Source organism: Erpetoichthys calabaricus, chromosome 13 (assembly GCF_900747795.2).
Source record: "Erpetoichthys calabaricus chromosome 13, fErpCal1.3, whole genome shotgun sequence".
NCBI classification, from domain to species: Eukaryota; Metazoa; Chordata; class Cladistia; order Polypteriformes; family Polypteridae; genus Erpetoichthys; species Erpetoichthys calabaricus.
The window spans coordinates 138,984,893-139,012,033 of NC_041406.2; the positions used below are offsets into that span (position 1 = coordinate 138,984,893).

Here is a 27,141-nt window from a genome sequence, read left to right on the forward strand (position 1 = left end):
CTTTTTTATTTTGAAAAAAATATAAATTTTCTTAATTTTCTTCCCAAGACTGTTATTAAATAGTTTGGTTATTTCTCATACAGGCGGCACAGGGCAAACCTGGCGCAGAGCGGGTAGCATGCAGACCTCGTCCACATGCAGGAAGGACCCCATATTTCCTGCTTATGTGCTTATAAAGCACGCCGGCTGTTTTCAAAGGATTTCAACTAAAGGCTGACATTAGATAAATTCGGCTTCTCTCGTGTTACTTTTTTTTTTCTTTCTATTCGCCAGTTAACATGTTCGTTCCTGTCGAAAACGCGTCTCCCACTTTTAAAGACTCTATTCTCATAATGGTAGGTTTATTTCCTAATCGTATTGTGTTCGCAGGAAACTTCTGATTTGACATATTTGTATTGCTTTGATGCTAAGCAGCACTAACAGATATGACATCTTTGTTTTAAATAAAAGTTAAATTGCACTGTAATGCTTATAGCAGATAACATTACTAAATGCCAGTTGGGCGGCGGATTTATTGTATTAGTACGATGATATAGATCGCCCGATCCTAGAGCTCTGCTATGGCAGTAGATGTTCTAACCTTTTTTCTTAATTAGTTACCAGTTTTTGCTGTTAACATTTTCTGTATTTATTTTAATCTACTTACTATTTCAGGTTCATACCACTTGTTTTTCTTTATTAATTTAAATAAGCCAGACATTAATGAGATGCAAAACGAGCCAACACGTGACCATCACACAGTATCTTAAAAGTAAAGAAAGATGAAGGTCTAAGTAATGTTTCTGTGCAAAGAAGTCACAAAACGGTTTAATTTTGCTCCAAAAAAAGAAAACCAAGAGTTTTTGAAGTGTGTACCGAGGCATAATAGAGCAGCAACAATCCATAGAATTAAATAACGGGTTTAATTAACAACAAGGCTAAGCTTTTAATTAAAGAAGAGGTTGGAGTGAAATTGACGAGAGTTTGAGTCTCTGGCTTATCTGGCTCACTTTGCGTCGTGTTTGGTTGCCATTTAGGGAAAAATGAAGCAATTCAAATGACTGAGTCATAAACATCTTCATTAAAGTAAGGGGTAAAGATGTTAATTGGCTACAAAAACTGATCACTAATTAAGATGAGGGTTAGAATGAAAACCTGTAGCCACATCAGTGCTTTAGGACCGGAGTTGGAGACCCCTGAGCTCCAGTAACTCTGATAACCACTCTGTTCAGGTGCGGGGAGCAGAGAAGCATCTCAGAATCCACAGCATGTTGACCCTTGAGGTGGATGGGTGGCAAAAGCAGAAGACCATGTTGGGTTCCACTGCTGTCTGCCAAAATCAGAAAGCTGAAGCTGCAGTGGGCACAGGCTCACCAAAACTGGACAGCTGAAGACTAGAAAAATGTAGCCTGGTCTGAGGAATCTCGGTTTCTGCTGAGGCACAAGATGGTAGGGTCAACGGCATGAATCTGTGCACCCACCCTGTCCTGTGTCAACTGAACCAGGCTGGCGATGGTGGTATAATGGTGTGATGAAATGCTGTTTGGCACACTTTGGGGGGCTGTTAATATTAATCAATCATTGCTTGAATGCCACAGCCTTTTTGAGTATTGTTGCTGACTAGGTGCATCCCATCATGGCCACAATTTACCAGTCCTCTATTGGCTACTTCCAGCATGACAGTGTACCATGTCTCCCCAAAAAAGCAAAAAACTTGTTTCCGGAAAATAACAATGAGTTTAGTGGCCTTCCCAGTCACCGAATCTGAATCCAGTCGAACACCTTTGGGATGTGGCAGAACAGGAGAGTCGTAGCATGCGTGTGCAGCAGACACATCTGCAGGAGTTGTGTGATGCAATCATGTCAATGTGGACCAGAGTCGGTGGAAATCATTAGTTTTTGTGAACATGCTGGTTATAGTTGGAGTGTTTTTTATTATTTTTATTTTAGGATTCGGATTACTGGATTGTTTTTGGGACTTGTTCACTGTGGGCTGCCTTTTAGTTCTTATGTTTGCTTAGTGGAGCATTTGTTACTTTTTTTTTTTTTTTTTTTTGGTATATTTCAAATTTTTTTTATTTAATAAACATGCATTTAGCAGCCCGTCTTTGGATCAGCCGTGATTTACAGTTACCCTCTACTGGTGGGACTTTTGTGATTTTATTTTTTTTAAAGGCATTTTAAGGATATTTTGGGATTAACAACCCTTTTTAGTCCTGTTAGGCCCTTTGACTGGGAATTGTGCCCGTTGAGGTGAGACCTTTTCCAGTCAGGCAAAAGCGGCCTAGTCTGTCCAGTGAAGCCTTTGTGAAATATTTTTGTAGTGATGGGCGGAGTGAAGCCTCACGAAGCATCAACACGTTTGAAGCAATTGTGTCGGAAATCGTATCGAAGCTTCAGAGTATTTGACACTCACCTTTCTAGTGACACCTCCTGGCCGTTTTCATTAACGTTACACAAACTCATGATCTACTTCAGTGATGTCTGTTAAAACTCTTATTGCTTTTATTTTTTCACTGCTACAGACTGACAACGAAGAGTATGGTTCGTCAGCAGCTTCTAGTGTCTGATGTCTAAAAAATATAAATATAACTAACGCCGACAGGCAGAATGCACTATACGATAGCAGGAGTTAAACAAAATAAGACACCTCACCTCATGGATTCCTGGCTCTTTCATTTAGTATTTACTTTTACACTGTATCATTATAAGCGCTCCTGTTATTAGTATTATAATTAACCCTTATCTTTTCTTGATCACATTTAATAGCCTTAAGTCAGACCAAAGAAAACATTTTAATTAAAACGGAGTAGACAGAAAATAAAGGTTTATCCCTGTACTTTGCCATGATATAGGTAAGCACATTTGAGAAAGAAAATGTGAAATCCTTAAATCACAGATGTTATTATTCGATCAAGTATTGAAATATTTTATTTATTAATACTTTACAATATTTTGTGGAGCACAAAAGTAACAAGTTCGGTATGAAGCAAAGACGCCGTCAGTGGATCAACTAACTAAGATGGTTGCTTTTCAAATACTGAGCGTAGTGCTAACCCAAGTTCGATCCGATTTAAAGACTCGTCATAATTAATAAAAAAAAAAAAAAAAATCTGGAGTGAAATCTTTATAACCAATTTGAACTAAATGATTTTGAGAGATACTGTGGAAGGATCACATAAGAGATCTGTTCGGGAATCATCCCCACTTAGAATCGCCATCAAAATGCAATGACTAATTGCATAAGGCAGCTCACGTATTTACATTAATTCATCTTCTATTCATTGCCATTTGACGTCCATGAACCCATCCATTGAATAAGGTGATAACAAACCCATTGTGGTAGATCAGGTTGAATTTGCTCCGCTGCACCAAACATTCAAAGATGTCAAACCGGAGCTCATCAGAGAGGCTGAGAGACACGGCACAGATCAGTCACCGACACACTCGGGACACTCCAAGGTGAGCATTGCACGTATCAAGGTCGGCATTAAAGATCCTCTCTTGTGCTGAGGCAACAAAAAGAACCGGGATAAACACATCTGGACCTGCTGTCGAAAAAGCATTTGCTTTTAACAGCAGCATCCCTCCCTCGTGAACACATCTTCAAGGTCCGGACAGGCAATCAGTAAAAAGTTGTCTTAGTCACAGCACAGTGCAATAATAAAACATTTCCTAAAACATATAGTTGTCCAGTCTGTATCATTCCTAAGCAATCTTCCAGTTATAGAGGCGCAATCCCAGTTACTAACACATTTACCGTGTAGCTCCCCCCCACCCCAAACACTTAAAGTAAGAACACATTCCACCTTATTAATTTAATATTTAAAAATTTAAACCCGCCATCAACAACTACAATAACCGTTGAAATCGTCACTCAAATATTTTTATTTTTTTTTTGTGTTAGACCTAAAACAAGATGCCCATTTCCGTTTGATAGATCTTTACTAGTGTTCTTGCCTTGCTCGCTCTCGGTCCACGGTGGAATTTGCTGTTAAATAAAAAAAAAATAAGGAAAAACAGACTCTTTTGGGTGACAATTCACACTCGGTGGACATGGGACCCGAACCCATGCAAGCCTTATTATGGAGCGGCAACGCTACCGCTGCACCACTACTGTTTTCAGCAGAGTCGATGTATATAATGTATGTTTTTGTGTATATGTATGTTCTGAAGACGAAAACAATTATATATAGATGTATACTATATGACATACGTTCAGTGTTGCATGAGGCAAAGAATGGATGTTTATGAGAGTATTATAGTGAGAGATGTATCGTCACCCGTATTACTAAAGCTCTTCTTTGCAGCATTATGCATTCTACAAGTTGGCATTTGTATGATGTATAATTTATAATTTTTCCCACAATGTATTATCGGGCACAATCATGTAACATGTATGGATCATCCACAAACATTCAAAAACCCGACAGAATTCCCATTGAAATTAACTCTGTTGATGCCGTATGTACTTCAAACGGGAGCTCGATGAATAACGATTCGAAGCACTAAGCAGACATGCACACTGGAATCGTCAAGCTTGGTTAGAAGCACTGAGCAGACATGCGTACTGAGATTGCATCATGATGGGGCTTCGAAGCCTCGAGCAGACATGGTCACTGGTTACCGAATCTTTGTGAAGCCTCAGCACACTCAAAGGCATTGACCTCTATATTTTGAGAGTCTATCTGACACTTAACTCTCTAGTTATATTTTGTAATTTGTATTGACATTACACACTTCAGTTGATATAGTTAAACTACAATTCAGGTAGTTGCTGAGAATTAATTATTGTTCTTGTGGATTGCTGTAATTTCCTTTGTCTGATGCATAGTGTCAAAATATATATATTATAAAAAGATTAGGTAAATTGTGCAAACTTTTTATGGAACGCTTAATTTTGTTCAAAACCGTAAGTCATATAGTATACATCTATAAATATAATTCTTTCGTCAGGAGAATACAACAATGATACACTCGTGTCAATTAAACCAATTTAATGTGTATATGTCAAACAACATATTTCTCCATCTGCCACAGTAAGAACAGTAGTAGTAGTAGTTCAGTTGTGCGGAGCTCCTTAATTATCCTGATTAGGTGGCTCAATGGTATTGCAACTGTCTCTCAGTAAAAACACCAGGGGTTCGCGTCGTTGATCCTCCTCTTGTGAAAGGTGTTTTTTTTTTTTTTTTTTTCCTTCCAATTCCTCCATTTAACAATATTTTCAGCTTGGACGGATAGCAAGCGAATCGAGCTATTGAGGGAAGGTTGGGCCGCCGTAGTCGGGCAGGGGGCACACATCCCTAATTATATTGTGTATGTAAAGAGTTTCACTGTAAAGCGTAATAAGCTTCATATTTGTGTGTTTGGAGACCCTGGTGTCGCACTGAATTTGTATTGTAGATAAACTACTGTCCAGCATGCCTAAATGTGTCTTTTCATTTCTGATCGCTATACAGCACTACCAGTTTGAGACAATTCGCTATAAACAGTTTCAGCCAATCAGCGCCTTCTAAACATGCAGAATGACAGTATGAACCTTTATTGTAGCAGCGCAGCATCTTCGTTTCAGTCAGTCATTGTCCGGTTAGACTATTTACTGTTAAGTGCTGCTTGAGGTAGCGTTTATAGTACAACAGGTAGCCTACGTAGTTCTTAAATTGATATTGAAATGCACACACAAGTCTCCTAAATTATTTATTGAAATGCCTACATTTACAGTGTTCGTTTTAGGAAGTTGTAGTTTTTGCTTGTTCCTGTTATTAGGAATTATAATTTCTCAGTGTCGCATATTATTCGTTACTACTCGCCAGTCCCGTATCATTTGAGATTCTGTTTTATATTCTGTATAAGCAAACTTTTTAAAAGGAGCTTTAATTGAACTGACTATAGAAGACTTGTCATCTTCTTAAAATAACTTTATTGATTTGATATTGACAATTAATCATAAGGTCAAAAATCAAGGATTTTTTCGTGACGTCATGTCACTAGAGTGCTTGAAGTTAACAATGCATTCTGTCCTAAATGACATCAAAAAGTGTGCGCTATTTCCTAAAGACCAATGTGTCTCAATTTGCTCATTAATATATTTTAAGTGTATTTTAGTGAGAATGATTATAAACATATTACCCATGTTCATTTTCCATGTAGATGTGTAACATTTGGTGAGAATAACTAAAAAGTAACAACACATATAATAGTTATGTTGCATTGTTTATGATTAACAAAATTCATAGTTTATCTGAAATGTTCTACTTATACGGTTGATTTATTCCACTTCTGAAGGTGTACACTGTCGGTATTCTTCATTACATTGGCCCCCGAGTGTAACGTGTGCCCGTGCAACTGAAGGGTGGCAGACGAGCTCACGTAATGGGTGACAAGGCACATTCTCACCCTGATGCCGAGGCTCTTGTCATGAATATTCCCATCTTGTGCTTGCCAGTTTACTATTATTATTGTACACGTATGTAGAGGAAATGTGTGTCTTATTTTATGTCTATGAAAGGAAGGACGGTAAAGCCTTGAATGAAACTGAGTGTTGATGCTTTGGGTAACAAGACAGGTAAGGAGCAGGGAACGATAAATGTGACAGTGACTGCGGGGGATTGTGGAACTGGAAAATGGTTTAAGAATACAGAAACGACAAAAGCTTAGTCTTTCAATAATTCTATTTACATCAATGATTTAATCTGTGTTGCAGTTCGGAAAACAATACTCAAAAAGGCTGTGGCATTCAAGCAATGATTGATTAATATTAACAGCCCCCCAAAGTGTGCCAAACAGCATTTCACCACACCATTGTATCACCAGCTTTTGATAAGATGCATTCAGAAGGAAAGGATGTTGCTGACAAAGTCAGGTGCTTTTTTGAAAGTTTGACTCCAGATGCGCTTATCCAGCTGCTCCTTCTTGTCAGTACTTGAGTGATCTTTATGTTCACCTCTGGATGAATTTGCAAAGTTTCTTTACAACTTTTTTGTCTCATTAACGCAGAAATCCCGAGGCTTTCCTAAAATTGCAGAAGACACTGTTGATGGTGCTGATTCTGTTTTAAAGACAGTTGTGAATAGTTATGCGGCACACGCTTTTTTGTCTAGTTAATGCTTATAATTATATGTGAAAAAAATATTGCTGTTTCTCTATATATAAATAAATCTATGCAAAATGTATCTTAATTGTTCTCAATACGTCATTTTAATTTTCTATTTAAATAAGTTAACATATTCAGATACGTTGGAGGGCGGTAAATTGAAGCCCCGCCCCGAGTGGCACGAACTCGAGCTACACCACTGTGTATATGACGCGTCGACGATTTTTTTGTAGTTGATGTCATCGATTACATCGACTAATCGTTGCAGCCCTATCAACCACAGAAATGATTCCCTCTCTACCAGTGTCTTTGTGATGAGCCATTCTGACTGCCGGTGACTTCAAAGAAGGAGTCCAGGCCTGTTCCTTTCATGGCCGCTGCTCTATCCAAATATTAATGCCTTTTAAATATAAACCTGTGGCACAGTCTGACCTCCTCTTACTGCCACCTACAAGCCTGAGTTGACAGAAACAGATGTCTGTAACCCAAGCCAGATGTTTTTGTGTAATTGGGGGGGGGGGGGAAGAGTTTTTTTTTTTTTATTTTATCACATTTTATTTTTTTGGAGCTTCTGTAAAATTTTAATTTCCCCTGTGGGACAAATGAAGTATCATCTATTATATAGTGCCTTTTATATGTCTCTATCTAAAGTGAGACTTTTTTTGTGGCTGGCTTCATGTTTGTGCTCGTCTACAGTTGGGCATCATTGGCTCCAATTTTATCAGAATATGAAAACCTGAGATTCTTATCATTTTTTTCCCCTGCCATCACTACAAATTGCATGGGGTCAAGTAATGTATAAAAAATATAATTTTTGGGTGAAGTATTCTTTCTAGACTTTTAACGCACGTTTTGGATACTGTTGTGTGTTGTCTAGCTCTGGTCATCATAGTTGCCTATTCTATCAGAATCTATCGTGTTCTGCAAGAAAATATAACATTACATTTTTTTTTCTCTGCTATCACTAAAAATGTGCATGGGGCAAGTAACTTTTAAAACATATCTATCTCTATCTCTATTTATAAATAAAGTCCATGGCAAGCAAGACAGAGCCCCGCCCACCAACTCTAACCCTCCTCCCGAGTCCACCCTCGCTCTCGAGGCATGCACACTGCCTGCTCATGTGCCAGCACACAACACCTCACCAAACACTGCCTCAGTCGCTTTAGTCTCTGCTACACTCCACATGCACCTCTGAGCCATGTTGACTTTTCATTGTTCTTTTCAGTTCTGACTGCTTTTCTATATATAATCCACCAAGTCGTCCGACCATAGGATACACACGCATGCAAGACAGAGCCCCACCCGCCAACTCTAACAGTCCTCCCACGTCCATTACCTTCACATTGTTTTCCTTTTATTTCTGATCCCGTTCAACAACTGTATGGCGACATTGACTTCTCAACTGTCACTCTTGAACAACTCGGTACGCGAGCTATATTAAGCGTCACCAACGAAGACTCGCTACACCTTAATGAACAAGTACTGAAACTTATCCCTACCGACGAAGTAACTTTCACCAGCATTGACTCCATCATCACAGATGATCCCGCAGATCAAGTTTCATTCCCAGAAGAATTTCTTAGCAGTCCTACTCCCACTGGTATGCCTCCGCATAAACTCAAAATTAAAATAGGTTCAGTCGTCCTCCTTCTCAGAAACCTCATGCCAGCAAGAAGTCTCTGTAAAGGCACTAGACGGACTGTTACCAGCATTCACCACAATGTACTGTTGTGTAAAACTATCGCAGCTCCTACCTCACAAACTGTCCTTATTCCCCGGATATCCTTGACCCCATCAGATTCAAATTTGCCTTTTACACACAGACAATTTCCTGTTAGATTAGCCTTTGCAATGACAATTAATAAGGCACAGGGACACACTTTCAAAAAGATATGCCTGTATCTGCCAAACCCAGTTTTCAGTCACGGACAATTGTATGTTGCTCTCTCCAGAGTTCCATCTTTTCATTCACTCAGTCGTATCCTCAAACCCACCCCATTTGGACAACTGTGTCGTTCAGGAAGTGTTCACCCATCAATAAATAATTATGTGGCGTATGCTACACCGCGGGTTGGCTAGTATCAATTATTGCTCCTTTAAGTAAATTAATGAGGCCTTGATGTGCAGAGAGGCTCCTTTCTTTTAGCCTCTGATTAACAGATGAGCTGTAGTGAGCCAGAACTGAGCATCGTGGTGTGAAGACCGCAACAGTGCAGGTCACGTAACTCAGAGGAGTGCAAACTGTAGAATTCTGTGGACACGGCAAAATGAAATTTGTATGTGTGTGTTGCTCACCACACAACCTTATAAACCTACTAGCTGTGTGAGCCTGTGTTGTAAAAAAGCCCAGGCTCCCAGAAACCATGGATTCTGGCACTTCAATCAATCGCATCGGTTGTGTATTAGTGGCTCCTTGATGGTTTTGTTTTGCCAACGTGCTCGCCTCTGTTGTCTATCAGCGGTTAAGCGAGTTTTTTCTTTCCTCGGAGGTTTTGTTTTGCCGATGTGCTTGCCTCGCTTGTGTATTAGCGGCAGCGATGGTTTGACTTTGGCAACAGAGTCGATTGCTTTGAGCTTCATGCTGTAGCCTCGCAGTCTCTGGCCGCACAGACAGACGCACTTCCACGCATAGACGTTATATCTATAATATTATTTTGCATGTATTTTTTTTTTTTTTTAGCCAGCAGTATCTGTAGGGAATGTTGGACAGCTGGCTGTGGATCTGCTGATCTCCACTTTAAACATGCCTTGTGTTGGATACATTCACACCGATTGCCTGATACCCATGGTGGGAAACCATCCTTATGCAACATCTGAAGAGAATTCATCCGAGCTCAGCACTAATGCAGAAGGTATGCTTTGGCTAAACATTTTAAACAAAAAAAAGTCATTAAACTTGGCATACAGCATACCTTTGGGTATTTGAAGTAAATATAGATACATCTATTCATATAATTGGTAACTTCAATGTATTAGAAATGTATTATAACCACATAAGAAAAGTAGACGCTGTATTTTCTTAAGTATTAAGATGTGAGAGTTAGGAGTTAAAAAGCTCATGTCTATATATTTGTATTGCCCTGTATAAGCCACAGACCACCATTATCACTCAAGTTAAAGTCTGGATGTGCAGGAGAGCCGAGAAGAGATGGGCCCTCTCGATGATTAGGGGAGTGTAAATAATGGGGAGCGCTAGGAAGGAAGGGGAGCAGTCAGACAAATAGGATGGACAGCGAAGAGTTTGACACCCATCCAGCCGAGAGATAATACTAGATATAATTAGGGGCAATGGAAGGCTAGAAGTCAGAAGAGTAATGGCTTAAAAGATAAGAATTGTAATAAAAGAAAAAGGTGGCTATTGCAGGACGCTCATTGTTCCATCTTCAGTGAGTCTGTATGTGTGCCATACAATAAAGCTTAATTCTGCTCTCTGTTCTGAAGTCTCCGAGTTGCCTTCATTGGGGCTGAGGATGCCTGAGCTGCTAATCTGCTGGTAAAGTTTTTTCGGTAAATTATAATTTGGCGAAGTCCCTACTGCTGTAAGCACCAGGTTGTGATAACCAGCCAGGTCAGTGCCTATTAGACAAATCTTCACCAGTCTCCTTTAAAGTAAGGAATCTGGAAGACCACTTTAGTGAGATTCTGTTGATCATTTCAAAGCCTATCTCGATTACACTGACTTCATGCCATCTCACTTTGGCTGACTCTTGGCAGCAAAGTTTTGGCCACACTTCATGCGTTTTACACCCACACAATCGGGTTAAGGCGAATAGCTCGGTGAAAGCAGAAACCTGGTTTCTTAATAATCTTCTTTTACATGTGTAAGTAAACTTCTGCAGTTCTCCTTTGTCAGAATTTTCCATCGTCCTTAAATTGTGCAAAAAAAAAAAAAGTGATCAGCCTCTGTGAATCCAAAAATAAGCGTGACACCTGTGAACGTCTTGTGTTTTATAAATCTGTTTAGTCAAACCGACGCTTTAAAGGTTTCTGTTGATTGTGTGCAGCAAACTCGTTTCTGCTTTGCTGTGCGACTGAGCCCTGCAAAGGCCTGGAATACCAGTACGTGTGCTTCTTGCCTTTTAGAAGCAGTGCTGTTGGAATAATATAATACCTAAAATAAGATATGCATTAAGTTACTCATTACTTTAAAAAGTAATCGGACAACACAGCACACATTGCATTTTACATGTTGCCCTACTGCTCTCAAGATTGAGCTGCTGAGTAAAATGACCGATTTCTGAAATATTGAAACGGATTATTTCAGCCAGGAGAAGAAATAATGGGATCGTTCAAACATCTGCCTCTGGAAATGTTTTTTTTTTTTTTTTTTTTGGACGCTTCTACCCATAGAAAGTTTAAGCCTGGTGTGAAGAAATTACCTGTGCAGGCTGACATTCACAGATTACAAAATCCTTAATAGTAACCTGGTTAAGGGTTTACATGGCTACATAATCGGGCTATTGGTGCCTCTGTACGGCATCTCCTCGGCCAATATCCTGATTTCTCTAATCGGAATAAGGGATTACATTGCATTTTACAAATCGATAATTGGGTTATTGAAGGACATCTAAACGCACCAAATGTTAATATTTCTGCATCACTTTGATGTTGGCACATTGGATGACCTCGGCTTGCAATTATCATTTGTCACCTGTTCTGAGTTTCACTCCTTTTACTACTTTTAATGAAAAATAATAATTGAATTAAAGTATTGATGGTCAGGAAATGTTTATTGAGATGAGAGGTATAGATAGAACAGTAAAAAATCATTTCTTTGAAGTAGAATTACTAGGCTTGGGCTGAATTCTCCATTATTTATAGCAGTTTTAAGATACAAATTCTGTATATATTTTTCTAAGTTTTAATCGTGTTTATTTTCCTGTCACACACAGTGTATTTCTTACCAGAAAAGAAACTTGCTGTTCTGCAAATAAGATCTCCCACTGTCAAGGTAAGGAGGTCTACAAATAAGAATAAACAAATCATTTTGACGTGTATGTTAAGCTTGATGTCCACTTAAGTAAGTCTAAAGATGAAAACGGCATCAAGATTAAAACCCACTTTTTTTTTTTTTTTTGACTAATCATTAAGGTGGTAAAACGTATCCAGTTATGTAAAAGTGATGATCAAGCTCACGCAACACTTAACACGCATCATAGTAAAGCAAGTAAGAGAAAGATTGAGCATCACACGTTAAGAATGGGAGTGTTAGCAACAAGTCGGTTCAGACGGGGAGATCGTGTTTCACTAATATACTGCAATCCTGTCAGAAAGCAACAAAAGCTGACAACCAGAGAGGTGCAAACTGGATTATTTACCTTGATTTTTCAGAAGGCTTTTGATAAGGTACCACGTGAGAGGTTAGTAAGAAAAGTAAAAGATAGGTGGGTATAAAATTTGCTTAAATACTGCAGACAAAGTGTTATGGCGAGAGGAACCTTTTCAGAATTGCACGACGTCAGAAGCCGTGTCCAGCAGGGGTCAGTGCTAGTGCCGCTGCACTCTTCTTTTTACTTTCTCATATACAAAGTACAGGGAAGGCATTGTAATCGCCCAAAAATTCCATTTCGAGATTTTGGTGAATCTCGATATTTTTAGACCTCCTCGAATCCGAAAATACCGTTTTTGGAATTATAATAATAATAATAATACTTTACATTTATATAGTGTTTTTCTCAATACTCATAGCACTCTCCACACAGAGAGGACCCGGGAAGCAAACCCACAATCTCCTTACTGCAAAGCAGCAGCATTAACACTGTGTGTGTGTGTGTGTGTGTGTGTGTGTGTGTGTGTGTGTATATGTATGTATGTATATATATATATATATATATATGTATGTATGTATATATATATATATATATATATATATATATATATATATATATTATTAATGAGTTCGCTTTCACTTAGGTCAAACAAATTTAGGCATACAAGTATTAGGTACAAAATGTAGATTTCTATCGACTTTTGGGCTTTTCCACTAACTGGAAGTGGTATTTATGCAGCTGCAGGGTCTGATTTATTCAACTTTACTAAGATTATAATTGTTCAGTATATTATTGATTTGACTTGTTGATGGTTCTTAATGTACATATTATAAAAACATAATCATTGTTCTTACGGTTTACTCCTTAAATATCCATTCTCTTATCGGAGTATACAAGAAAGTCAAGAGGAGGCCACTCCGAAATTTTTTATTTATTATTTTAAATAAATAAATCCCAAACAATCTGTACAAGAATAGAAGTTTAAAGATGACATCAAAATAGGCGGACAGACAGATAATGTAGAATCCGCTAAACTGTTACCGAGGGACTTGGACAGCATACTGGCCTGGGCAGGTGTGTAGAAGATGAAATTTAATGTAAGTAAATGTGAAGTATCGTATGTTGGAACTAAAAAAAAAAAAAGAAAAGTGAAATTTGAATACATGACGGAGAGCTTGAAACTTTAAAAGTACTCATTATGAGAAGGAGTGATCATCCCTCAGACGGTAAACAGAAGAGATCATGGAAACTAATAGGATGTGGGGTTATATAGCAGGATGTGCGGAGTGGAGTACAAGACAAGGGAGGTGAATGCTCAAGTTCTATCATGCACTAGTGAGACTCCCCCTGGAGTACTGTGTTCAGTCATGGTCTCCATATTACAAAAAAGACACAGCAATACTAGAGAGTCCAAAGAGAGGCTGATCATAGGAGATAAGAATTTTGAGGAAAGCATTGGTTACTGCAAATAAGGAAATTTAGTATCAGGCTGCCACTCCTTTCCACCGCTGCCTTTACTGCTACAAATGTGAATGTGTAGACCTCTGTCTGGCTGCTGGGCAGATGGGGTGAGAAGGGTTACATGTAACCTTACATTGCAGTGTCATGCATGTTTGTTTTATTTATATATAATATACAGTGGTGTGAAAAACTATTTGCCCCCTTCCTGATTTCTTATTCTTTTGCATGTTTGTCACACAAAATGTTTCTGATCATCAAACACATTTAACCATTAGTCAAATATAACACAAGTAAACACAAAATGCAGTTTTTAAATGATGGTTTTTATTATTTAGGGAGAAAAAAAATCCAAACCTACATGGCCCTGTGTGAAAAAGTAATTGCCCCCTTGTTAAAAAATAACCTAACTGTGGTGTATCACACCTGAGTTCAATTTCCGTAGCCACCCCCAGGCCTGATTACTGCCACACCTGTTTCAATCAAGAAATCACTTAAATAGGAGCTGCCTGACACAGAGAAATAGACCAAAAGCACCTCAAAAGCTAGACATCATGCCAAGATCCAAAGAAATTCAGGAACAAATGAGAACAGAAGTAACTGAGATCTATCAGTCTGGTAAAGGTTATAAAGCCATTTCTAAAGCTTTGGGACTCCAGCGAACCACAGTGAGAGCCATTATCCACAAATGGCAAAAACATGGAACAGTGGTGAACCTTCCCAGGAGTGGCCGGCCGACCAAAATTACCCCAAGAGCGCAGAGACGACTCATCCGAGAGGTCACAAAAGACCCCAGGACAATGTCTAAAGAACTGCAGGCCTCACTTGCCTCAATTAAGGTCAGTGTTCACGACTCCACCATAAGAAAGAGACTGGGCAAAAGCGGCCTGCATGGCAGATTTCCAAGACGCAAACCACTGTTAAGCAAAAAGAACATTAGGGCTCGTCTCAATGTTGCTAAGAAACATCTCAATGATTGGCAAGACTTTTGGGAAAATACCTTGTGGACTGATGAGTCAAAAGTTGAACTTTTTGGAAGGCAAATGTCCCGTTACATCTGGCGTAAAAGGAACACAGCATTTCAGATAAAGAACATCATACCAACAGTAAAATATGGTGGTGGTAGTGTGATGGTCTGGGGTTGTTTTGCTGCTTCAGGACCTGGAAGGCTTGCTGTGATAGATGGAACCATGAATTCTACTCTCTACCAAAAAATCCTGAAAGAGAATGTCCGGCCATCTGTTCGTCAACTCAAGCTGAAGCGATCTTGGGTGCTGCAACAGGACAATGACCGAAAAACACACCAGCAAATCCACCTCTGAATGGCTGAAGAAAAACAAAATGAAGACTTTGGAGTGGCCTAGTCAAAGTCCTGACCTGAATCCAATTGAGATGCTATGGCATGACCTTAAAAAGGCGGTTCATGCTAGAAAACCATCAAATAAAGCTGAATTACAACAATTTTGCAAAGATGAGTGGGCCAAAATTCCTCCAGAGCGCTGTAAAAGACTCATTGCAAGTTATCGCAAACGCTTGATTGCAGTTATTGCTGCTAAGGGTGGCCCAACCAGTTATTAGGTTCAGGGGGCAATTCCTTTTTCACACAGGGCCATGTAGGTTTGGATTTTTTTTTCTCCCTAAATAATAAAAACCACCATTTACAAACTGCATTTTGTGTTTACTTGTGTTATATTTGACTAATGGTTAAATGTGTTTGATGATCAGAAACATTTTGTGTGACAAACATGCAAAAGAATAAGAAATCAGGAAGGGGGCAAATAGTTTTTCACACCACTGTATATACACACACATAGTTAGGTCCATAAATATTTGGACAGAGACCACTTTTTTCTCATTTTGGTTCTGTACATTACCACAATGAATTTTAAATGAAACAACTCAGATGCAGTTGAAGTGCAGACTTTCAGCTTTAATTCAGTGGGGTGAACAAAACGATTGCATAAAAATGTGAGGCAACTAAAGCATTTTTTGAACACAATCCCTTCATTTCAGGGGCTCAAAAGTAATTGGACAATTGACTCAAAGGCTATTTCATGGGCAGGTGTGGTCAAGTCTGTTGTTATGTCCTTATCAATTAAGCAGATAAAAGGCCTGGAGTTGATTTGAGGTGTGGTGCTTGCATGTGGAAGATTTTGCTGTGAACAGACAACATGTGGTCAAAGGAGCTCTCCATGCAGGTGAAAGAAGCCATCCTTAAGCTACGAAAACAGAAAAAAACCCATCTGAGAAATTACTACAATATTACGCGTGGCAAAATCTACAGTTTGGTACATCCTGAGAAAGAAAGCAAGCACTGGTGAACTCGGCAACGCAAAAAGACCTGGACCTCCACCGAAGACAACAGTGGTGGATGATCGCAGAATCATTTCCATGGTGAAGAGAAACCCCTTCACAACAGCCAACCAAGTGAACGACACTCTCCAGGGGGTAGGTGGGCGTATCGATATCCAAGTCTACCATAAAGAGAAGACTCAATGAAAGTAAATCCAGAGGGTGCACTGCAAGGTGCAAGCCACTCATAAGCCTCAAGAATAGAAAGGCTAGATTGGACTTTGCTAAAGAACATCTAAAAAAGCCAGCACAATTCTGGAAAAACCTTCTTTGGACAGATGAAACCAAGATCAACCTCTACCAGAATGATGGCAAGAAAAAAGTATGGAGAAGGTGTGGAACAGCTCATTATCCAAAGCATAGCACATCATCTGTAAAACACGGCGGAGGGAGGCAGTGTGATGGCTGCCAGTGGCACCGGGACACTCGTGTTTATTGATGATGTGACACAGGACAGAAGCAGCTGAATGAATTCTGAGGTATTCAGAGACATACTGTCTGCTCAAATCAGCTAAATACAGCAGTCACATTGATTCATGATACAGATGGACAATGACCCAAAACATACAGCCAAAGCAACCCAGGAGTTTATTAGAGCAACGAAGTGGACAATTCTTGAATGGCCAAGTCAGTCACCTGATCTTAACCCAATTGAGCAGGCATTTCACTTGTTGAAGACTAAACTTCAGACAGAAAGGCCCACAAACAAACAGCAACTATAAGTCACTGCAGTAAAGGCCTGGCAGAGCATTCAAAAGGAGGAAACCCAACATCTGGTGATGTCCAGGAGTTCAAGACTTCAGGCTGTCTTTGCCAGCAAAGGGTTTTCAACCAAGTATTAGAAATGAACATTTGATTTCCAGTTCTTTAATTTCTCCAATTACTTTTGAGCCCCTGAAATGAAGGGATTGTGTTCAAAAAATGCTTTTAGTTGCCTCCCATTTTTATGCAATCGTTTTGTTCACCCCACTGAATTAAAGCTGAAAGTCTGCACTTCAACTGCATCGGAGTTGTTTCATTTAAAATTCATTGTGGTAATGTACAGAACAAAAAATAGAAAAAAGTTGTCTGTCCAAATATTTATGCACCTAATATATAAGCTGCGTGTTGTGGCCACCAATTCAGTCTTTTGCAGCTCAAGCCACTGATGGGCGGAATAACGGCTGCCAGGCTGTTTCGTGGTGCAGGGGTGGTCACAGTACATTGCAATCTGTTTTGTGGCTCTTGGCATTGTAAGTAAGTGACAGTCCTCCCAGGCAAACGTTGCTGTAGGCACATCCGCTATATCAAAATTTTCAGCACCACAATCAGCTGATGCTAGTACCTCACATTCATTTTCAATTAATTGTATCAAAATTGGAGTCTGACAAGTCAATTCAGAGATAATATGCAAAGCGTCGTTCATGCAGTTTTTTTGCATTACGCATTCACTTTAATCTCTTGCCAGATGTCGATGCCATTTTTGCTGTTTGCTCTTCGTTATTCACAAGAGTGCAGGGAATCTCAGTCAAACCAACAAAGCTAAATTTCCTTCTAGCAAAGAGAGTCGAACTAAAACATAATGGCGGATCTGGTCACCATTTACAGTTGATTACCACCCTCAACCCCTTCTGTTGACAAAAGTCGACATCCGCCCTGAAAGAGTTAAAGTACAAAGTCCAATTTGGGTTTGCAAACCTGCTCACCTAAAAAGAATAAATGTCTTTTGAATATGGAGCTGCATGTAGCATCGTAGCTACAATTTGTAAAGTGTAAATTTGTATCGGGTAAAATGAAGGTAGTCATGGGATATGCCTCCGCAGTGGCAGGTTTGATTTCGAAGATGTGTAAACATCAGCAACACACAGTAGGGGAAACCTGATGAGGGCCGATTTAGCACACCTTTTAGAAGGTGGTGTGTTGGTAAGTAGGACCTTCACATCTCCACTTGATGCTATTTTGGAGGACCTAGGAGAACAGGATTGGCGAGTTTGTTTGGCTGAATGGCCCGTTCCTGTCAAAACTGTTGTAGAGTTCTACAAAAAAGTAGTAAGTGTATGTTGCGACTTTTATAAAAAAAATTGTGTGAAATTGCAACTGGATTTTTTTTTTCAGTAATGGCAGAGAAAGGAGAGGTTAGGAGCCCGCACTGATAGAGCGCATTGCATGACAATGGGTAACCCCTCCGCACCACACTCGTTCAGGTGGAATGGGACAGTGTGAGGTTTTTATGGTGGCTGGAGTGACAAGTCTAATGGCAGGCAGTGGTAAAATAAGCACTTCATTCTTGGAAAACTGAACAAAAAAACATGAAATTAAGTACAGAATATAAAGAAGTGTGTGTACCTCAGAAACTAAACACCTAAAAAAAAAATACAAAAGAGCCATTGGCAAAGAAATGACAACCATCTTGAACAATATTTTAATACTTGATGAGCTGTACAGTGTTTTAAAACCAAACTGAATTATAGACACATTCTTAAACTTGTGTGATCTTTTCTGCTGTTTAGTCGAAGACTCGCCAGTTTCGACACCTTATTCTTTCATGGATAAAGTCTAATCAGTTCTCTCGGAGCATCCTCCTGTCAAGCAGCCATGCTTATCAATGTGATGACAGACAACTTTCAGGGTAAGAGTTTGCTATTTGTAAAATCTACTATTATCTAAACAGTATGGTAAGGAAGCTAATAAAACACATTTAGCGAGACATTCTGACTTTTCATGAGGCTGTGTTCTTGCGCTAAGAGATTTCTCTCTGAAGCAGAAACTCCTAATTGGACAATTTAGAGACGGCAGTAATTACTTCAACTCGCTGAGTTGTGACATTTATGTTAAATTCTTGCCTTTTTTTTTTTTTTTTTCCACAAGTGTATAACAAATAGAAATGTCAATTGGGTCAAAAATCTGCGCTACATTTGGAGTGATGTAATTCAAACGTTCAATTCCATCTGAATGTGTTTCTTTTGCATGTATTGCTCTGATTTTCTGGAAGTATTTTTATTTAATTAGCCACGGTACCATTCAAAGGCGGCTAATAGAATAAATACACGATATTTGCCGTCTCTTGCCCTACGTGTTCTTTTGGTGCCTTTCCTCTGTATTTGCGTGTGTGAACGTCTCTTCTACGGCGCTCCTTCTCTTGAGTGAAGCCTGCTTCTCGGACTCTGTTGGTATTTTCGAGGCGCCTTTCCCTCCTGTCCGGTTTTATACTTTCCATCTTTAAAGGCAAATCTCTTGGCATTGCTTTACTCCTCCTTGTGGGTCTCCTATTCAGACTTCCTCACTCGTCACGTCGCCAAATCAGACTGGACTGGACACAGTTTTATTATGTAGTAGAAATTTTAGCAGAATGCGTGCATTATACCCATTGTGAGCGTACAGCTAGTGAATTAAGTAATACAAGTAATGGAAAAGCATTGTTTCTATAGATGTGCATTCTATTGAAAATTTTAAACTGTTTGGTCTCCAAGAAAACAAGGAGTCCCCCCCCCCACTATAAATCACATGGGTTAAGTAATATTTAAATATCTCTATTATAAAAAAAAAAAAAAAAAACAAATCTTGGAAGGAGACAAGACGTGATTGTCTCGGAGACACTTTCATGTCCCGTGAGACGAGTCATCGTGCCAAGCGATGTAACCACACCTGGGGCTGGAAGGCCCGCGAGACTAGAGCTTGTGTAAAGGGATTTGGAAAAGTCCAGCGTTGTTATGCTGGACACATTTGTTGTAGAGCACAAGTGTCGGACTCCGGTCCTCGGGCCGCAGTGGCTGCATGTTTTCATTCTAACCATCTTCTTCAATAGTGAGTTGTTTTTACTGCTAATTAACTTCTTTTGCTTTAGTTTTAATTAACTTGACTCAGGCCCCTTAGTTGTCTCATTTCCTTAATTAGTAGCCAAACAATAATGAGACGCAAAACAAACCGCCACATGACCAGCTCACCCGTGCCCAACACACAATATCTGAAAATAAAGACAGGTGAAGGTCTCAGTAAGGTTGATCTCTCAGGTCACCAAAACATTTTGACAATGTTCTTAGAAAAAACAGAAAAATCAACAAATTTGGAAATGAGAGCAGCAACAAGCCATTGAATTAAATAACAGGCTTAATTAACAGCAAGAATCAGCTTCTCATTAAGAGACTGTTTGGAGTGAAATTGGTTGGAGTTTGAAGTCCCAGTTTAGCTGGTCATCTGTTGGCTCGTTTCACGTCTCATTTCTGTTTGGCTGTCATTTAATGAAGAAACAAATCAATTCAGAGGACTGAATCCTTAAGAATGGGGCTATTTAAATGAAGGGAAAACAAGTTTAATTAGCAGTGAAAACTGGTCACTGATTAGGAAAAGGGTTAGAATGAAAACCTGTAGCCACTGCGGCCCTCCAGGCCTGGAGTTCGTCACCCCTGTTGTAGAGAGAAAGAAACGATATGCACTCACGGGCAGTTGTACGTTGCATTGTCACGATGCAACTCCAAACACAGAATCAAAATTCAAAGCGATACTGACGAAAAGGTAAAAGCGGAAAGAGATTGAATATATGGACATAGGTGATATCACAGAAGTGCGCCGCGCAAGATGCAGAACTCATGGCATGGCGGCAGCAACAGCAGCTGATCGAGCAAAGAGGAGGTAAAAAATAACTGTTTCCCATTGTACCACCGTTTAAGAGGGGGTGTCGGAGGAGCGACCGTGCCCCTCTCTTCACAATGCAAGCGGCACAGACGTGAAGTGGTTGGTGTGTGGCGCAGGTGTGGGTGAGCAAAGCCCACTAGTGTATATGTATATTTGAGTGGAGTATTCCTTTTAAACAATGCTGTAAATTCAAAATGAAATTCAACTGGCCTCAATCTTGCAGGGCACTAGTTGTTTTATGCACACTTAAGAAAAACTTTATTACTTATAACTTTACTAGTGAATTAAATAAAAATGGTCTGTTTCATAAATATTAATGTAATGTAATTTTTTTTTTTTTTTTTAAGCTCTCCTTTGCGGTATTTGCAGACACTAGAAATGAAGAATATCATTGGAGACGAACTGCAAAAGCTGGACTTGAAAGAACTTGAAACGACTCCTGCATTTCCTGGAATCAGTGAAACGGAGCAGCGACTCTGGATTCCTGGAGGAGGCATAACTAAAAGATTCTTTACGGAGTGGTAGGTCTTTTTGGCACAAGAGTGTTCTGCACATTGTTGGTAGAGATTTTGTTGTGCCTGGCACAGGATCACATTATGGTTGGGGGGGGAATGGTGGGACCCAAAGATTCTTGGAGTTTCCGTGAACTTGGGCATATTTTATTTTAGTCAAATGAAATACCTTCACATAACGGGATAGATAGAAAGGCTGATTGAAAATAATTTGAGACAATACCAGTCATTCCAGCACATGAAAAGTCATCGGGCATTAAGAAAATCTTTACCTGACACTCCATATTAAATTGTAGCTCTCCGTAAAATTCTTAAACGTGTACAGCAGTCATTTTTGACATTATCTTTAAGACAGAAGCTGAACTTTTTCAGTACTCCATTAGACGGAAATTTCCTTAACCACAATTTAGCTGGGATTAGAAAAATTTTTTTGTTTTTAATTTTATAAATGTTTCTGTTGACTCGCATGAGGTACGATTGCACCAGTTGTGTTTGCAGATGTGATTACAGCATTTTTTTGGACACTCGCACTGCTTTTTCATCAGGTGCCAAAACCCATCCATCCATCCATCCATTTTCTTCCGCTTATCCGAGGTCGGGTCGCGGGGGCAGCAGCTTGAGCAGAGATGCCCAGACTTCCCTCTCCCCGGCCACTTCTTCTAGCTCTTCCGGGAGAATCCCAAGGCGTTCCCAAGCCAGCCGGGAGACATAGTCCCTCCAGCGTGTCCTGGGTCTTCCCCGGGGCCTCCTCCCGGTTGGACGTGCCCGGAACACCTCACCAGGGAGGCGTCCAGGAGGCATTCTGATCAGATGCCCGAGCCACCTCATCTCACTCCTCTCGATGCGGAGGAGCAGTGGCTCTACTCTGAGCCCCTCTCAGATGACTGAGCTTCTCACCCTATCTTTAAGGGAGAGCCCAGACACCCTGCGGAGCGACTCATTTCAGCCGCTTGTATTCGCGATCTCGTTCTTTCGGTCACTACCCATAGCTCATGACCATAGGTGAGGGTAGGAACATAGATCGACTGGTAAATTGAGAGCTTTGCCTTATGGCTCAGCTCCTTTTTCACCATGACAGACCGATGCAGAGCCCGCATTACTGCGGACGCTGCACCGATCCGCCTGTCGATCTCACACTCCATTCTTCCCTCACTCGTGAACAAGACCCCGAGATACTTGAACTCCTCCACTTGAGGCAGGATCTCGCTACCAACCCTGAGAAGGCACTCCACCCTTTTCCGGCTGAGGACCATGGTCTCGGATTTGGAGGTGCTGATTCTCATCCCAGCCGCTTCACACTCAGCTGCGAACCAATCCAGAGAGAGCTGAAGATCACGGCCTGATGAAGCAAACAGGACAACATCATCTGCAAAAAGCAGTGACCCAATCCTGAGTCCACCAAACCGGACCCCCTCAACACCCTGGCTGCGCCTAGAAATTCTGTCCATAAAAGTTATAAACAGAATCGGTGACAATGGGCAGCCCTGGCGGAGTCCAACTCTCACTGGAAACGGGTTCGACTTACTGCCGGCAATGCGGACCAAGCTCTGACATTGGTTGTACGGGGACCGAACAGCCCTTATCAGGGGGTCTGGTACCCCATACTCCCGGAGCACCCCCCACAGGATTCCCCGAGGGACACGGTCGAACGCCTTTTCCAAGTCCACAAAACTCATGTAGACTGGTTGGGCGAACTCCCATGCACCCTCCAGGACTCTGCTAAGGGTGTAGAGCTGGTCCACTGTTCCGCGACCAGGACGAAAACCACACTGTTCCTCCTGAATCCGAGGTTCGACTATCCGACGGACCCTCCTCTTCAGAACCCCCGAATAGACTTTTCCAGGGAGGCTGAGGAGTGTGAGCCCTCCGTAGTTGGAACACACCCTCCCCTACCACTGTTAAATGTAAAATAAATTTTCCTCTGTAAAACATTTAAAATTTTGTTTTACCAAAAAAAATGGCTAAACTGTTATCAAAGTCAATGCGGTGAATCCCACCATGTTTTATTCTGAGTATATGAAGGCTAAAATTAAACAGAAAGCAAAGTAAATGTATCCTTTACTATTTATTTATATAAATGTTTGTGCCAGAAACCTTATTATGTTTTTTTACATGTAATTGTTTCATTTTCTTTACCATTTCAGTTCTTCAGAGCATATCCCACTGGCAGTCCTGTTGATATTCTGTTCAGAGGGAGACAACATTCCAGAGGCATTCACATTAATCAATTTCCTGAATCGATGGCTCCATCTAGTGGAGACAACAGTAAGTTATTTAAATTCCTTATAAAGAACTTTGTTGCAATACCATACATTTTCATTAACATTTTATTATTATGTAGGGTTACTCTTGAAGCTGTTTAAGGTTATGATAATAGAAACTTGAACTATTACACGATACCTTTATTTTAAACTACAAAATGTGGAACCCACAAACACAAATTAAAACCCAAGATGCTGAAATATTAATAAGCAAACTCTGCATTCTTGTGCTGGCTTGCAAAAACTGTTAATATATTGTGTTGTTTTTCTTTTGTGGGTGTTCTGCTAAGGAGCAGCAGATGAGATTTTTGAATGTGTAGGAACATGAAGAAGAAAACCGTCTAATGCCAAGCCAGGTTCATTAACCGAAAATAAAACAAATCTGTTGTCAAACCTAAAACAAACCCTAAACTCTCCATCAAAAAATCAAAGTGGGGGGGGAAAAAAACTTCAACCAGGAAAACAAAAACACACACTTGCACGCCCAGGTAGTGTCTGAAACTCGGGTAACAAAAGTGCACAGAGCTGGCGTGTCATGTCATGTACAGTACGTTTGAATTATTTCTTTTAAACGTGGTAGCAGTTGCACCACACAATGGTGGCAAGTCACGAAAAACAAGATGGCATCAACCTGTTTAAACTGTATCTATAGCTAAACGTGATACAACATCCCACATTTACATTTTGTAGTCGGTCAGTGTCCAGCCTGCTATATCCTAACACGGGGTCACAGGGGTCTGCCAGAGCCAATACCAGCCAACACAGGGTACAAGGCAGGGACAAATACCGGGCAGGGCGCCAGCCCTCTGCAGGGTGCACACCAAGCACACACTAGGGACAATTTAGGACCGCCAATCCACCTAACCTGCATGTCTTTGGACTGTGGGAGGAAACCCACGCAGACACTGGGAGAACATGCAAACTCCACGCAGGGAGGACCCGGGAAGCGAACCCCATGTCTCCTAACTGTGAGGCAGCAGCACTACCACTGCACCACCATGCCGCCCTCCATTTTGTAGTTCATTGTATAATTTTAAATAAACATTAGTGTAAGTGTTACATGTGGAAAAAGGGGCACCACTCCATTTAAAACTGCCTCAAAGTAGAATCGGGTGCAGATGATTAGAATCTTGTCTTATTGAAACTGCAGATGTTCTGTTGTCCCCAATCAGATTGTTAAAGCCATTTGTTTTTTGTTTCCCTTCTCCCAATTACATCCCCTTTGTCCATAGATGCTGTTTCAATGAAGATCGAGTGGTCATTAAAAAAAGGGTGTACTTACTTTTTCACCTGACCATTGATATTTGCACATGTGGACAATACAAGTTGTCAGTTTCTCTGTCATAATAATGTCTATTTAGTCCCTACAGTGGGGCAAAAAAGTATTTAGTCGGCCACCAATTGTGCAAGTTCTCCCACTTAAAAAGATGAGAGAGGCCTGTAATTTTCATCATAGGTATACCTCAACTATGAGAGACAAAATGAGAAAAAAAAATCCAGAAAGTCCCATTGCCTGATTTTAAAGAATTTATTTGCAAATTATGGTGGAAAATAAGTATTTGGTTACCTACAAACAAGCAAGATTTCTGGCTCTCACAGACCTGCAACTTCTTCTGTAAGAGGCTCCTCTGTCCTCCACTCGTTACCTGTATTAATGGCACCTGTTTGAACTCGTTATCAATATAAAAGACACCTGTCCAGAACCTCAAACACTCACACTCCAAACTCCACTATGGCCAAGACCAAAGAGCTGTCAAAGGACACCAGAAACAAAACTGTAGACCTGCACCAGGCTGGGAAGACTGAATCTGCAATAGGTAAGCAGCTTGGTGTGAAGAAATCAACTGTGGGAGCAATTATTAGAAAATGGAAGACATACAAGACCACTGATAATCTCCCTCGATCTGGGGCTCCACGCAAGATCTCGCCCCGTGGGGTCAAAATGATCACAAGAACGGTGAGCAAAAATCCCAGAACCACACGGGGGGACCTAGTGAATGACCTGCAGAGAGCTGGGACCAAAGTAACAAAGGCTACCATCAGTAACACACTACGCCGCCAGGGACTCAAATCCTGCAGTGCCAGACGTGTCCCCCTGCTTAAGCCAGTACATGTGCAGGCCCATCTGAAGTTTGCTAGAGAGCATTTGGATGATCCAGAAGAGGATTGGGAGAATGTCATATGCTCAGATGAAAAAAACTCTACTCGTCGTGTTTGGAGGAGAAAGAATGCTGAGTTGCATCCAAAGAACACCATACCTACTGTAAAGCATGGGGGTGGACACATCATGCTTTGGGGCTGTTTTTCTGCAAAGGGACCAGGACGACTGATCCGTGTAAAGGAAAGAATGAATGGCGCCATGTATCGTCAGATTTTGAGTGAAAACCTTCCATCAGCAAGGGCATTGAAGATGAAACGTGGCTGGGTCTTTCAGCATGACAAGGATCCCAAACACACCGCCCGGGTAACGAAGGAGTGGCTTCGTAAGAAGCATTTCAAGGTCCTGGAGTGGCCTAGCCAGTCTTCAGATCTCAACCCCATAGAAAAATCTTTGGAGGGAGTTGAAAGTCCGTGTTGCCCAGCGACAGCCCCAAAACATCACTGCTCTAGAGGAGATCTGCATGGAGGAATGGGCCAAAATACCAGCAACAGTGTGTGAAAACCTTGTGAAGACTTACAGAAAACGTTTGACCTCTGTCATTGCCAACAAAGGGTATATAACAAAGTATGGAGATGAACTTTTGTTATTGACCACATACTTTTTTTCCACCGTAATTTGCAAATAAATTCTTTAAAAATCAGACAATGTGATTTTCTGGATTTTTATTTCTCATTTTGTCTCTCATAGTTGAGGTATACCTATGATGAAAATTACAGGCCTCTCTTGTCTTTTTAAGTGGGAGAACTTGCACAATTGGTGGCTGACTAAATACTTTTTTGCCCCACTGTATGCATGTTGTTTTGGTGATACCTCACACTTCTTTACCTTTTAATATGAGCCTCTGGCTTTTAATTTTGCAGGTTGTAAATGAGTGTTCAACAGGGAAATGCCTCTTTTGATTGTACCAGTGCCTTACTGTCACTTAAAGACACGCGACTAAGCCTATTTAGTAACTGCTGTGCTCCAAGTGTGTAATTGTAGAGTAGCTACACCGTTTTCTCCCAATAGTAATTCTTCATTTGCTTGTTTTAGGGCGCGGTTGAATCTCACAATTGGAAGATTCCTTGTTCATGGAAGCTGCTGTTCGGTAGTGGAATTCCCCCTGCAATCTTCTGAGCTGCACTGGACCAGTCAGATTTGAACTGGCGCACATGGATGAACTGATTTAAGGAATTTATCTGTTTTCATGCCTTATTGCTGATTCCTGTAAAAAATGATTGATACAAACAAATGAGGACCTTAAGAATTCTGTCGAAGCTTTTTTTTTTTTTTTTTTTATAAATCTGTTTTTCTTTATATATAATATGGTTTGTATATTTTGTAGCTAGTAATCCACAAAAGGAGAAAATGAATCACGTATCTTAAAATAGTTTATTTCTAAACTTTTGACAACATACCAGGTGTCCTCATCAGAGGAAAATGATTAGACATTCAGGAATCA

The 27,141-nt window shown here is 40.4% G+C and overlaps 1 protein-coding gene across 1 annotated transcript; it reads left to right on the forward strand.

Moving 5' to 3' along the window:
- The first annotated feature begins 148 nt into the window (after positions 1-148).
- Positions 149-26,936, forward strand: psmg2 (proteasome (prosome, macropain) assembly chaperone 2). The gene is made up of 7 exons (XM_028817598.2): positions 149-335; positions 9,756-9,927; positions 11,968-12,026; positions 18,645-18,763; positions 21,114-21,287; positions 23,423-23,543; positions 26,733-26,936. The coding sequence occupies exons 1-7, from the start codon at positions 279-281 to the stop codon at positions 26,814-26,816; spliced, it is 786 nt and encodes a 261-aa protein (XP_028673431.1). The 5' UTR covers positions 149-278; the 3' UTR covers positions 26,817-26,936.
- The last annotated feature ends 205 nt before the right edge of the window (positions 26,937-27,141 follow it).